This window comes from Dama dama, chromosome 6 (assembly GCF_033118175.1).
Source record: "Dama dama isolate Ldn47 chromosome 6, ASM3311817v1, whole genome shotgun sequence".
NCBI lineage: Eukaryota > Metazoa > Chordata > Mammalia > Artiodactyla > Cervidae > Dama > Dama dama.
The window spans coordinates 17,211,799-17,225,505 of NC_083686.1; the positions used below are offsets into that span (position 1 = coordinate 17,211,799).

Consider the following 13,707-nt stretch of genomic DNA (forward strand, 5'->3'; position numbering starts at 1 on the left):
AACACAAACTCTCTCATTGTTATTTTTCTATTTTCACTTTAGGTGAACGATTCTTCCCTCCTCCATCTGGCTTAAGCTTCTCCAGCTGGTTTTGCATTGAACGTTTTAGTTCTCCTCCCAGTAACCACCCAGTCAGACTCCTTACTGTTGTTCGCCGAGCAAATTCTTCTGAGCATCATTATGTATGCCTTGCCATAGTTCTCTCTGCTAAAGATCGGTCTCTGATTGTCTCCACCAAAGAGGAACTACTCCAGAATTATGGTCAGTATCTGCCTTTTTCTTTTTGCTTCCTGGCAATTATTAAAAGTACCAAGTTTCACTGTAATATTCAGTTTTGAGGTCCAGTGGTAATTCTTCTCTCATTTAAATTATTATAGAATAGAATAGGTCATCTGATAGCTTGAAGATTGTTTACCAGTGAAATTTCAGGACACTTTCACTTTCAAAAGAGACTTAGAAAACAGTGGAGAGAGGTCCTAAAATAAGGATTCATCTCTGCTCGCCAAGAAATCACAGCTTTTGCCAGGAAAGCAGGATGCTTGCTTAATACATTTTAGTAAGGATTTTCATTGGCTGTGAATTCTGCTTAACTAATGAATATTCATTGAGCACCTGCCTACCATATGTGCCACTCTGTGCTAGACACAATAACATTTTAATTACTTTATTCACTGCTAACCTTCAAGGCTTAATACTGACCATTTAATAATACTAATTCTCTTAATTCCCTCCAACGTGCCATACCGTTACATTGCTGACTTCAAACTCAAGGCATTCATGAAGATCTTCCTAAAAGATACAAATGAAATAATATAGAAATATCAGTTCACTGAATTTTATTTGCTCTGAATGTAAGCATTTGTATATAAACATACCTCTTTTTTATCATCTAATTTTGTCTTTTAACTAATTAAATAAAATAATAGCATATATTGCTTCACCTGTAGTCACTATTCACTTATTAATTGAATGTGAATATTAACTCATCAGTTAGATAGTAAGGCTTCTTGTCTTAGGATTCTTAACCACGATCAGCACAGAGTTAGGCATCAATACAGGAATTGCTTTAAAATCCTTTATTTGCCCATTTTGTGGGATTTGATTCTGTTTCTATTCTTAATCAAGACTACCTCCAGTCTTGCAATTTGAGATACCAACTCCCTCCGTTCTTTCACTATGTCTCTGACCTCTCTTGCAGTTTCCTTCAACAGCTTTCTCTTCCATCTTCCTCTTAAAATTCACATTCTTCAAGCTTTTATGCTTAGTCTTTGTACTCAACCAGCTTTTCATGAGAAAACATCAATTTTCTGTTAGCATTATATCTTTGTAACCTCAGGGACACTGTGAAGTTAAATTTTTTAATTTGTCTGTGTCCCAGGCTTTGTCCTCATATGTTCACTGCACAGTAGACATCTTAATGTGAATAAAAGTCAACAGAAATATTTGTTCTTAAAATCTGCATTTCCTTCTGTTGTCCTGTCTTGGTGAAGAACACCCTCACTAGCAGTTATCCTGTCTTTTATTGTTGTTCAGTTGCTGGTTGTGTCAGACTCTTTGCGACCCCATGGACTACAGCACATCAGGCTTCCCTCTCCTCTGTCTCCTGGAGTTTGCTCAAACTCATGTCCATTCAATTGGTGATGCCATCCAACTGCCTCATCCTCTGCTCCCCTCTTCTCTTCCTGCCCTCAATCTTTCTTTGCATCAGGGTCTTTTCCAGTGAGTCATCTCTTTGCATCAGGTGGCCAAAGTATTGGAGCTTCAGCATCAGTCCTTCTAACAAATATTCAGAATTGATTTCCTTTAGGATTGATTGGTTTGATCTCCTTGCTGTCCAAGGGACTCTCAAAGAGTCCTCCAGCACCACAGCTTGAAAGCATCAATTCTTTGTCACTCACCTTTCTTTATGGTCCAAGTCTCATAGCCATACATGACTACTGGAAAAACCAAAGCTTTGACCATATGGACTTTTGTCAGCAAAGTGATGTCTTTGCTTTTTAATATGTTGTCTAGGTTTGTCATAGCTTTCCTTCCAAGGAGCAAGCTATCCTGTCTAGATACCTCAAATCATCCTTGGAGCTTCAGTTGGGAAGCTACCCCCCTTTTCTACTCAGTCTTACTGTACTATCCCTCCTTAATGTTGCTTGAATTTTCCTTTCCTCCCTATGCCCACTGTCATAACCTTTGTTTAATATTCTTTACCACTTAACCTGGACTTCATAGATTTTCATTTTTATTTTGTTTTTGTCTGTTTACCCTACCAGAAGTCTTAAGTTCCCACTCATGATACTTCTACTTTTGTAATCTGGACCCTACCACCTAAAAATTGAAAAGGGAATAATGAGTTAAGTGAATAATAATGGAGAATTTAGAAAGCGGATAGAATTTAGTAGATAAGTTTGGATTGGGTCTGGGGATATTTCAATAAAAAATGTTTTCTAACTATGTCATTCACTGAATATAATTTATAAGACCACAGTAGTTCATATATCATTGGAAATTGTAGTAACATATACATTAGTAACATAACGATATTACATTTATAAGCATCTATCCTCTGAACAGCTATAGTTTATTAAGATGCCTAGGTAACTTAAAGTTGTCAGAACCAGTTGGCTCACTAAATATCCCGAAACACCACTGAATGCTGGGTGTATCTTAGTTTAAGCCTGAGTCAGAATGTGAAGCTCTCAGAAAAATTTTTCGTCTTCTGCAACTCTCAAGAGGATTCAGTCTATTAACCAGGGAAGGGAGAGGGAAGAGTTCTTGATTTCCACCCATACCTTTTGTCTTTTCTTTTGCATCCCTCAGTCCATGACACTAGACCTCATCAATAGATGTATACTCTGAATCATCATTTAAAAATAAAATCTTGGCTTTTCAGTGTATGAAAATATTTTAAGATTCCAAAAGTATGATGTTTTATTTGTACTTGTTTCTTCAAATAATATAAACTTCTAATTGTCAGTATATTATATGAGCTTGTCCTGAAAACCACTGGGTCTACATTAAGGTAAATGGTTAAGATTAGCTCTTTTTTAAAAGTTTTCTTGGGTTGTGGGGAGGAATGAGTTTTTAACATCTGGATTTCTGCTGCTGTCCCATCTTCTTTTGAATTCTTGTGAAAGATAAATTAATTTTAACTACTTTAGCATTAAGTTAGTACTTAACCCATTGTATCCTGGCATGATTTGGCAACATACTCGATAGCAGAGGGAAGCCAGATTAGAGTCAAGAAATGATGGCAAATGTTAGCAAATCCCCAGAGCAAAAGAAAATATCTTTCTGATTAAAAAATAAATTAAAAAAGAAAAATTTTTCCACTTCACAAATCACTTTGTTACCAACAGTTGTCAGCTGAAGGTCAAGGCTGTACAACTACAAAGTAAGAACAAATAGTTGCCCACCTTGTATCACTGAACAGAGCATAAAGCAAAAATAAACTGTTTAATTTTCTTGTTTATTTTTCTAACCAATTCTATAATACAATGAATGTCAAACTATGATTTTAAAAGATGTTTTATAACAGACTATGATGGGTAGTATTCAACTAATCTCTTTTTTTGTCCATCATAAATTTATTTTACAGTCTAATAATTTTTCATTTCTTTAGTTACATAGCTTTATTTGATTATGACTATGTATCTTGAGCAGAAATGAGCAAAATGTATCCCAGGTTTTACTTTTTACTACAGATTAAGTTATTCAATGAATAAGGTATTTTTATTTACATCATCATCATCATAGTCTGGGCTTCCCAGGTGACTCAGTGGTAAAGAATCCGCCTGCCGACGCAGGAGACATGGGTTCAATCTCTGGGTCAGGAAGACGCCCCTGGAGAAGGAAATGCAACCATCTGCAGTGTTCTTGCCAGGGAAATCCCATGGACAGAGGAGCCTGGCAGGAAACAGACCATGGGGTCGCAAGAGTTGGATGCAACTTAGCGACTGCACAACAGCAAGATATTAGTCCAGCAGGGAGTGGAAGTCTCAATGTGATAACTGTTAGAATGAGGATGATGATGAGTTTCCAATTTCTTCCCCCTCCTCCTCCAGTTGATGATTTTAGTGAAGAATCCTCTTTCTATGAGATTCTGCCATGCTGTGCTCGCTTCCGCTGTGGAGAACTGATTGTTGAGGGACAGTGGCATCACCTGGTTCTGGTGATGAGCAAAGGGATGCTGAAGAACAGCACTGCAGCCCTCTACATTGACGGCCAGCTTGTCAGCACTGTGAAGGTGAGCGTGCTCAGAAACCCACCTTAAAAGACAGTTCAGTGGTGTGTGCAAAGCATTTATGTGTGTGTTTGCAGGGGTATTTTTTTTTTAAATACTGGCTTAATTTTAATTTGTCCTTCAGTGCCCATTTAAAACAGTGTGTGAGAGTCATAGGACTGGCTAATTCATGTCACTTTATTAGAAATAAAGGAGGTGTTACGAGGTACTGAAGATGTTAGTGAATAGCACAGTGCTTGAGCACTGAAGAACAAGCACTCGCCGGATTGGTAAGTGCTTTTTCCCCATGGAGAAACCAGTTGGATGGCTGGAAACCAGATTTGTTGTTCTTGTTATTCAGCCACTAAGTCATGTCTGACTCTTTGCAACCCTCTGGACTGTAGCCCGCCAGGCTTCTCTGTGGGATTTCCCAGGCAAGAATACTGGAGCCAGCAGCCATTTCCTTCTTCAGGGAATCTTCCTGACCCGAGGATCAAACCCTCATCTCCTGCATTGGCAAGTGGGTTCTTTACCAGCTGAGCCACAAGGAAGCCCCTAGATGCCTCAATAATCAATGAACACACGATTTTGTCACTTCATTGTTACTACTGTGTGCAGTCCAGTACATTCTGTTTTCCTTTAGAGTTTGAATTGTTTTTATTCATATTTGTTTTCAGATCAACAGGATTAGTCCCTGAAAATAATATTGGGTGTTTCCTTATTGTTTGTTGAATGAATGAATGAATGCATACACATTACTCTTGATAGCTGTACTACAGTTTTCAGAAGAGAGGCAAGAGAGTTGATGTAACAAGTAAAGAATCCAAAGGTCCTTTTTTAAGTCGGGATGAATTCTGCATGTTACTTTTCTACCAAACTGTGTTTAGCAAGCTCTTAAAGTTCTTTAACTTTGAAAAGATGGTATCCATTTTTATAAAGTTATCACTTGAAGGAAGCAACAAAGATGAATTAGGCCTTTTTCTGAATTGAAGTTTAAAAAGTAGTGAAATGGGCCACCTTTGAATACATTTCCTTCCTTAATGATATTTTACTGTGACATTGTTTCAACATGATAATCCATGAAAGAAACTCTGTGGGAATAGTCATATGTTTTCTTTGTATAGAGGATTGCATTTGAAATGGGCTTGTAGATTCTTTAGAAGGTTGCTCCTTCATTATATTTAGTATTAATATTATTGAAAATAAAAATGTCTAATTTCTAGGATTGTGAAGTAGGAAATTTATTACTGATATATTGATATCATCATCATCCTCATCATTACAATGCCTTTGGGCAGTCACAGTCCTCTGAAACTAACCTTTAGGTCAAATGTTGGTCTTCATACTCATACTCTTAACATCACAGGCAGCTGTTCTTTAATAAGCACAGAATAATAGAAGTGATCTGAAGCTGGGATAGTGTTAAGACAAAACAGTCTATGGAAGTGTTGCACACAGTTGTCAACAGATGAGAGCTGCCTGTACTATAAGAAGCTACTTGATTTCCTGATCTCTTTCACTCTATAATTATATGTTTACTATAATAATTGAATGACAGTTTAAGCATCTTGTCAGTAAACAGTAGTATAATTTCAAATCTAAAAATATATTTTTCACTGAGATTAAACTGTGTGTATAAATTATAACCCCCTTCATGGATCACAGCCTTGTCATGGAGAAGGGGATTGCATAACTCAATGGAGCTATGAGCCATGCCATGCAGGGCCACCCAAGACAGATGGGTCATGGCAAAGAGACATCAAGGGAATATTTAATGCAAGGATGGGCTTGATAAGGACAGAAATGGTAAGGACCTAACACAAGCAGAAGAGATTACAAAAAGGTGGCAAGAGTCCACAGACGAACTATACAAGAAAGGACTTAATGACCCAGATAACCATGATGGTGCAGTCACTCACCTACAGCCAGACATCCTGGAATGAAAGTTAAGTTGGCCTTAGGAAGCATTACTATGAACAAAGCTAGTGGAGGTAACGGAATTCCAACTGAGCTATTTAAAATCATAGAAGATGATGCTGTATTTTAACAGCATTTAACATTTTAGTTGCACTCAACATGTCAGCAAATTTGGAAAACTCAACAGTGGCCATAGGACTAGAAAAGGTCAGTTTTCATTCCAATCCCAAAGAAAGGCAATGCCAAAGAAAATTGAAACTACTGTATAATTGTGCTCATTTCACATGCTGTGCTCAAAATTCTTCAAGATAGGTTGCAGCAGTATGTGAACCAAGAACTTCCAGATGTACAAGCTGGATTTTGGAAAGGCAGAGGACCCAGAGATCAAATTGCCAACATCTGCTGAATCATAGAAAAAGGAAAGTTCCAAAAAAAATCTACTTCTGCTTCACATCTGACTGCACTAAAGGCTTTGACTGTATGGATCACAACAAACTGAGGAAAAGTCTTAAAGAGATCAGACTAGGAGACCACCTCACCTGTCTCCTTAGAAACCAGTATGTGGGTTAAGAAGCAACAGTGAGAACTGGAACTAGTAACAACAGACTGGTTCAAAATTGGGAAAGGAGTACAACAAAGCTATATATTGTCACCTTGCTTATTTAACTTAAATGCAGAGTACATCATGCGAAATGCCGAGCTGAATGAATCACAAGCTGAAATCAAGATTGCCAGGATAAATATCAACAACCTTATATATGCTGATGATACCACTCTAATGGCAGAAAGTAAAGAACTCAAAAGCCTTTTCATGCAGGAAAAAGAGAAAACTGAAAAAGCTGGCTTGAAACCCAGCATTCAGAAACCTAAGATCATGGCATCTGGTCCCATCACTTCGTGGCAATTGGAAGAGGGAAAAGTAGAAGCAGTGACGGATTTTATTTCCTTGGACTCGAAAATCACTACAGACAGTGACTACAGCCATGAAATTAAAAGACGCTTCCTCCTTGGAAGGAAAGCTATGACAAACCTAGACAGCATATTAAAAAGCAGAGACATCACTTTGCTGACAAACGTCCGTATAATCAAAGCTATAGTTTTTCCATTAGTCATGTACAGATGTAAAAATTGGATCATAAAAAAGGCTGAGCACCGAAGAATTGATGATTTTGAGTTGTAGTGCTGGAGAAGACTCTTAAGAGTCCCTTGGACATCAAGGAGATCAAACCAGTCATTCCTAAAGGAAATCAGTCCTGAATATTCATTGGAAGTAGTGATAACTGTAACTGAGGCTCTAATACTTTGGCCACCTGGCTCCAAAGAGCCAGCTCATTGGAAAAGGCCCTGATGTAGGGAAAGGATCAGGTGGTGGCAGAGAATGAGATGGTTGGGTGGCATCACCAACTCAATGGACATGAGTTTGTGCAAACTCTAGAAGATGGTGGAGGCATGCTGCAGTCCCTGGTGTCACAAACTGTTGGGGCAACTGAATGTCAGTAACAACATAAATTATTTAATACTCATTTTTCTAATATTTGTATAGCGCTTCACTCATTCATCATAAAACACTTCATACAGTTTTATTCAACAGACTCACACTGCAAGTGTCATAATTAATTGCAAGACTGCCTGCCTAACCATAGTTGGAAAGTTCTTTTTATATCCACCTGAAAATTCCATAACAGCACCATTAATTTCGTTTGCAAACCAGAGAGTAGTAGTACCCCTGTATTTGTCCGTTACCCTTTCGAGCATTAGGCGGTTTATCTGCATTACAGAGTTCAGTTACAGATTTCCATCTTGCGCATCACTTTCTAGAATCTTGGCCTACTCTTATCTTTCCCGGCTCAACAACATTTGTATATTTATAAAGTTGTATGGCCCTGGGGTAATGAAAATCTGCATTTGAAAAATGGTTATTTTCCTAGTGACAGTGTTTGGGGTTGAATCTCACAAATTTGCTTTCCTTTTCTTTACAGCTTCATTATGTTCACATTACTCCCGGGGGCTCAGGCTCTGCCAATCCACCAGTGGTTAGCACAGTCTATGCCTACATTGGTACTCCACCCGCCCAGCGCCAAATTGCTTCATTGGTTTGGCGCCTGGGACCTACACATTTTCTAGAAGAAGTATTACCTCCTTCAAGTGTTACTACCATTTATGAACTAGGACCAAATTATGTGGGAAGCTTTCAGGCCGTATGTATGCCATGTGAGTAACATATGTTTTGTTCTTGAAATTGTATAAGAGTTACCTCCTGTGATATAAATGTGTGAATAATTGCATATGTGTAGATAAGATTATACATTATGCTTATCTAATAAAAGGGCCGTCTCCTCTGCGTTTCTTCAGCATGAAACAGTTGACCCCTCTCTGCTATTCACAATGCTCTCCTCCACTAATCATCCCATCCATTCTTGTTTCTTGTCTTCATGTCTGATCACTGGTTTTCCAGTTTCTCTTCTTGGCTCCAAGATGTGGGTGTGTACTTTTAACAGTCTAACCCTAACCTTCTTCTCTCTGTCATTTCTCCTATTACATGAAGCCATTTAAAGTGTATGTCCTTTGGGAAAAGGAAAGAAGGAAGAGTCTGACAAACACACACATACGTTCTTTAGCTTGGACCAGTTATCATCAGTTTGTCTCATTGCTTTATTCCTGCAGTCCACTCCTGTTATCCTTTATTCCAAAAGGAATTTAGAATCAGAGAGCTGGTATTAAGCTCCAGTTCTTTGGTAGTACTCTTTCCAAATGTTACCTTCCCTTCCCTTGTTCTCATTCTACCAAAGTTCTAAGTAGATTTGAGACAAGTATACTATGAATGATAATAATACTATGGCTATGTAATTTTGCTTTCACTTAGTTTCTTGATTCAGATAGTGTCTAATAATAGCTAACACTGACTGAGCACTTAATATGTGCTGAATAAATTGATACTCATGAAGGACATAGCTGATCTGGGCCCCTCACAAGTATCCATTCATCTCAAAACACCAGGACTTAGGGGCTATTATTATCATCCACATTGTACAGATGAGGAAACTAAGGTGCAGAGATGTATAGGTCACACAGCTTTTAAGTGATAAAGCAGAGGTTCACACTTAAGTCACCTTCTTCAGAACTACTCTGCTATGTCTACTAGAGGAGTAAAGAGAGGCATATTTGAGAGCTCTCATTGGGGAGGAGACCTAATGCTACAAAGCTCACAGATGTTCCACTCATTCCCTTGTTCCTTGGAACCAAGAGAAAGTGTTTTGTAATTCCTTTAGTAATAGTTAGAACTCTTCTTCCTTTACATCATGCTACATAGTAAGTATATTTTAAGAGTAAAACTTGGGATGCAGAGCTTTAAGTTATTTAGTCGCTAAGTCATGTGCAACTCTTGAGACTCCATGGACTTTAGCCTGCCAGGCTCCTCTGTCCATGGGATTCCCCAGGCAAGAATACTGGAGTGGGTTGCCATTTCTTTCTCCATGCAAAGCTTTATGACTGGATGGTTTTTCCTTATTTTCTGATAAAGAAATAAATGAAGAGCTGGAAATTAAATAAAACAGTTTCTGAATTTTAGCTCCTTGTTCCACAATAAAAGATTTTCAGAGCTACCCATTTAAAAATGATAATAAGAATTTAGAAGGTGTCTTAGGATCAAGAGAAAAGCTGATAATTTTGAAAAGGATTATTCTTCTTTTGAAGGTAAAGATGCAAAATCCGAAGGTGTGGTCCCGTCTCCTGTGTCATTAGTACCAGAGGAAAAGGTGTCATTTGGCCTCTATGCGCTGTCCGTGTCCGCCTTGACAGTGGCGAGAATCCGGAAGGTGTACAACAAGCTGGACAGCAAAGCCATCGCTAAGCAGGTAAGCAGAATGATTTCCCAGGGGACCACGGCTGATGCTCCCTGCAAAGGTGTTCCAGAGCTTTCTCTGGCACCCTCCCCACCCCACCCCCCCAAGCAGGAGTGGTTGCTAAAAACAGCATTTTTCATGTATTACTTTGGTTTATTTTGCTTTGGATTTAAGCCACAACATTTTTAGCCATTTAGTGTAATTTGGAAGAGTGAGAATTTCCTTCCAAGTGGCCAGTTTATATTCTTATATTTTCATTGGCAATTAAGAAACTGAACCTTGGGAAACTAAGGAACATAACTGCTATTTTAATTTTTTTCTGGATAACTTACTAAACGCCGGGCACCATTTTGTTCAGGACACCGCAGTAGACGAAAAGTAAATCCCTGCCTTTATTAACATTCTTACATTCTGGTGGAAGAGACAGATAGTAATAACAAAAGAAATAACCTGATCATAGAGTATGTTGGAAGATGAAGAGTGCTAGGTAGAAAAACCAAGCCAGAAAGGGGAGAGACAGAAGCTGATAGTTCAGAAAGGGGAGAGAGAGAAGCTGATAGTTTTAGTGGGAGGGTCAGAGGAGGCCTCCCTGAGAAGGTGAAATTGGAGCAGCCTTGAGAGAGAGAAGGCAACAAAGAATGGTGTGTGTATGGGGGGAGGGGAATGGAGTGTGCATTCCAGGAATACTGGTGCTGGAGCCCTGAGGGGACAGCACATGCGTGCCAGAGAGGCAGGTGTGGCCAGAAGGAAAGGAGAGAAGGCCTGGGTAATAGGCCAGGCGAAAATGGAGTCCCGCGTTCTGATCTGAAGAAAACTATGGGAAGAGTAGTTTGGGGGGCGGTGAAGGAGGTATTGAGAATTATGTTTTGGAAAATTTTGATGTCTCCATTAAGAGGCTTTTCAAAGCCCCTGAAAACAGGAGTTGGTTCAGGGGAGAGGTTTGAATGCCAGGGTTGTTCCTGCTGCTGCTGCTGAGTCACTTGAGTCGTGTCTGACTCTGTGCGACCCCATCCCTGGGATCCTCCAGGCAAGAACACTGGAGTGGGTTGCCATTTCCTTCTCCAATGCATGAAAGTGAAAAGTGAAAGTGAAGTCATTCAGTCGTGTCCGACTCTTCGCGACCCCGTGGACCGCAGCCCACCAGATTTTCCAGGCAAGAGTCCTGGAGTGGGGAGCCACTGCCTTCCCTGAGGGCTGTGCCAGGTGGTGGTAAAGCCACGAGACTAGGTGCAGTCACCAGAGGGGAGATCAGGTAGAGAAGACAAAAGGTTTACCGAGGATCTGGCACCTTCCAGTGCCACGGACCTGGGGGGATGATGAAGAACCAGCAGGGGAGACCAAGGAGCCAGCACGGAAGGGGAAAGTGAGGCGAGTCTGGTGTTGAAAGCAGTGATTCACTGTGATGTGTCAGAGCAGTCAGGAGGGGTGAAGGCTGAGGACTGTCCTTCAGGTTTAGGAAGGTGGAATCATCAGTGAGCTTGAGAAGGTATTTTGGCTGTTGAGGGGAGGCAAAGTCGAGGGGAAGGAAATCAAGAGGCTGGAAGGAAAGGATTTGGGAATCGTAAGTATTGACAAGCTCTTAAGCCAGAGGCTTGCCTGTGAATAGACATATCTCTCTTCTGAGAAACATAAACCACATAAATTTAGTTCTACAGATAGCAACAGAATTAAGTATATGAATTACATTTTTTTGCTTTAAAAGCAAATTGTGTATGTCTGTGCAAAATATATTTCTTTTGTGTGGCCATGTTTTATCCATAAACTTTTGAGCAATTTATGTGACATTTATTTGCATATGGTGTAAAGCGATTTTTTTTGCTTTGCTCTCCAACTTGTAAACTTTCCCCTTGCCCCTGTGAGGGTGGATGCTGACAGTGCCGTATATTCATTATATGATACTCACTGATCAGAGATACTGGGAGGCAGTGAGTGTTGAGAACCTTTATACCACAACCGAGTTTCATTCAGAAGGACCCCAGAGCTGTTCCCCAAGACCCCCTCACCTCCTTTCTCACAGTGGATTGTATTAATATTTCACTTACTTCCTCCGAGTTTCCACACCTTTGCAAGTATTTGCACATTTTTAAAAAATGAACGCTCCTGATTTTTAACCTTCTGAGAAGTTGAGAGAGCGAAGTTACGTTCCCCATTCATGTTCTTTTTTCTTTTCCAGTCAGTATGTTGAGACCATTCCTCTCTCATGACATTTTTTCCTTTCCTGTTTGTTCTTCAGTTAGGCATTTCCTCCCATGAGAACGCCACTCCTGTGAAGCTGATCCACAACTCTGCAGGACACCTCAATGGGCCCGCACGGACAATTGGGGCTAGTCTGATTGGATACTTGGGTGAGTCACGCTGCCTTTTCCTTTCAGGCTTCTTTGTGGTGATGGTTTAGTCACTGAGTCACGTCCAACTCTTTGTGACCCCATGCTCGGTAGCCCACCAGACTCCTCTGTCCATGGGGTTTCCAAGGCAAGAGTATTGGAATGGGTTACCATTTCCTTCTCCAGGGGATCTTCCCAACCCAAGGATTGAAACCATGTCTCCGCATTAGTAAGTGGCTTCTTTACCACTGAGCCGCTAGGGAAGCCCTCCGACTTCTTTATTTGCCTTCAGTTCCCTTTAACTTTCTCATTTGAGTGTGGTGTCCTAAGTTCATATTCTATACTGCTGTATAGAACTCCTGTCATGTTCTACAGTATTCAAAGGCTAATGTCAGTCCCAAACTCCAGTGAACTTTAAAAATTATAACCATTTATAAAATTCCATTAACTTAACCCTGTCTTTTGTCAATGCTGATGAGCACTGACTGTATGCTGCTATATAATTTCAAGGTGATGTTAACACTCCATTGAGGGATAGATATAAAGACTTGGAAACACTGATGATTGCTACATGATTTGGTGCCACAGTGAAGACACGTGTGGTGCTTCTGTTTTTGGAAATGAGCTAGAAATAAGAACTTCAGAGTAGGAGCCCTGTGGATCCAAGTATAATTAAAAGTCAGAGCTGCAGAGCCTCAGACCTCATATCTGCTTAGAAATAGTGGATCATTTTGATTAGATAGAATTTTGAAACATAACCAAATCAGGCCATCCAAAATCCAAAACTTGCAATTATGTATTCTAATCTGCAAATCAATATGTAAGATGAAAGTATTAGTCTCAGTCGTGTCCAGCTCTCAGCGAGTCCACCAGACTCTTCTGTCCATGGGATTTCCCAGGCAAGAAGACTGGAGTGGGTTGGCATTTTCTTCTCCAAGGGACCTTTCCAACCCAGGTTTCCTGCGTTACAGGCAGATTCTTTACTGCCTGAGCCACTAGGGAAGCCTAGTATATAGTGTGTATTCCTTTTAAAATTAACAAAAAATGTTATTCCAGTCAGTGTCCTACGTTTATCAGTCCTTGGCACGTCTTTGAACTTTTTCTTTTTGACCATATTGTACTACTAAAAGTTTCCTTTATGCTAGTAAAGGAAGTTCGCTAGTAAACCACCTTTATGGTAGCTTTTCTTTCTTCACCTCAGGAGATATTTCCTGAGCTCTGCTCTGTGTTCTCTGCAAAAGTACGGCAGCACTGTTGTTCATTCGCTCAGTCATGTCCGACTCTCTGTGACCCCATGGATGGCAGCACGCCAGGCCTCCCTGTCCATCACCAACTCCCGGAGCTTGCTCAAACTCATGTCCATCGAGTTGGTGATGCCATCCAACCATCTCATGCTCCGTCATCCTCTTCT

The 13,707-nt window shown here is 40.0% G+C and overlaps 1 protein-coding gene across 6 annotated transcripts in view; it reads left to right on the plus strand.

The window, feature by feature from the left end:
• Nucleotides 1-13,707, plus strand: part of WDFY3 (WD repeat and FYVE domain containing 3) — a 249,052-nt gene that overhangs the window by 135,037 nt on the left and 100,308 nt on the right. For all 6 annotated transcript variants that reach the window (XM_061145614.1, XM_061145615.1, XM_061145616.1 and 3 more), the window contains 5 exons: nucleotides 43-261; nucleotides 4,056-4,237; nucleotides 8,110-8,341; nucleotides 9,824-9,984; nucleotides 12,206-12,317. In XM_061145614.1, coding sequence (XP_061001597.1) covers nucleotides 43-261; nucleotides 4,056-4,237; nucleotides 8,110-8,341; nucleotides 9,824-9,984; nucleotides 12,206-12,317 — 906 coding nt within the window. The remainder of the gene's footprint in view (nucleotides 1-42; nucleotides 262-4,055; nucleotides 4,238-8,109; nucleotides 8,342-9,823; nucleotides 9,985-12,205; nucleotides 12,318-13,707) is intronic.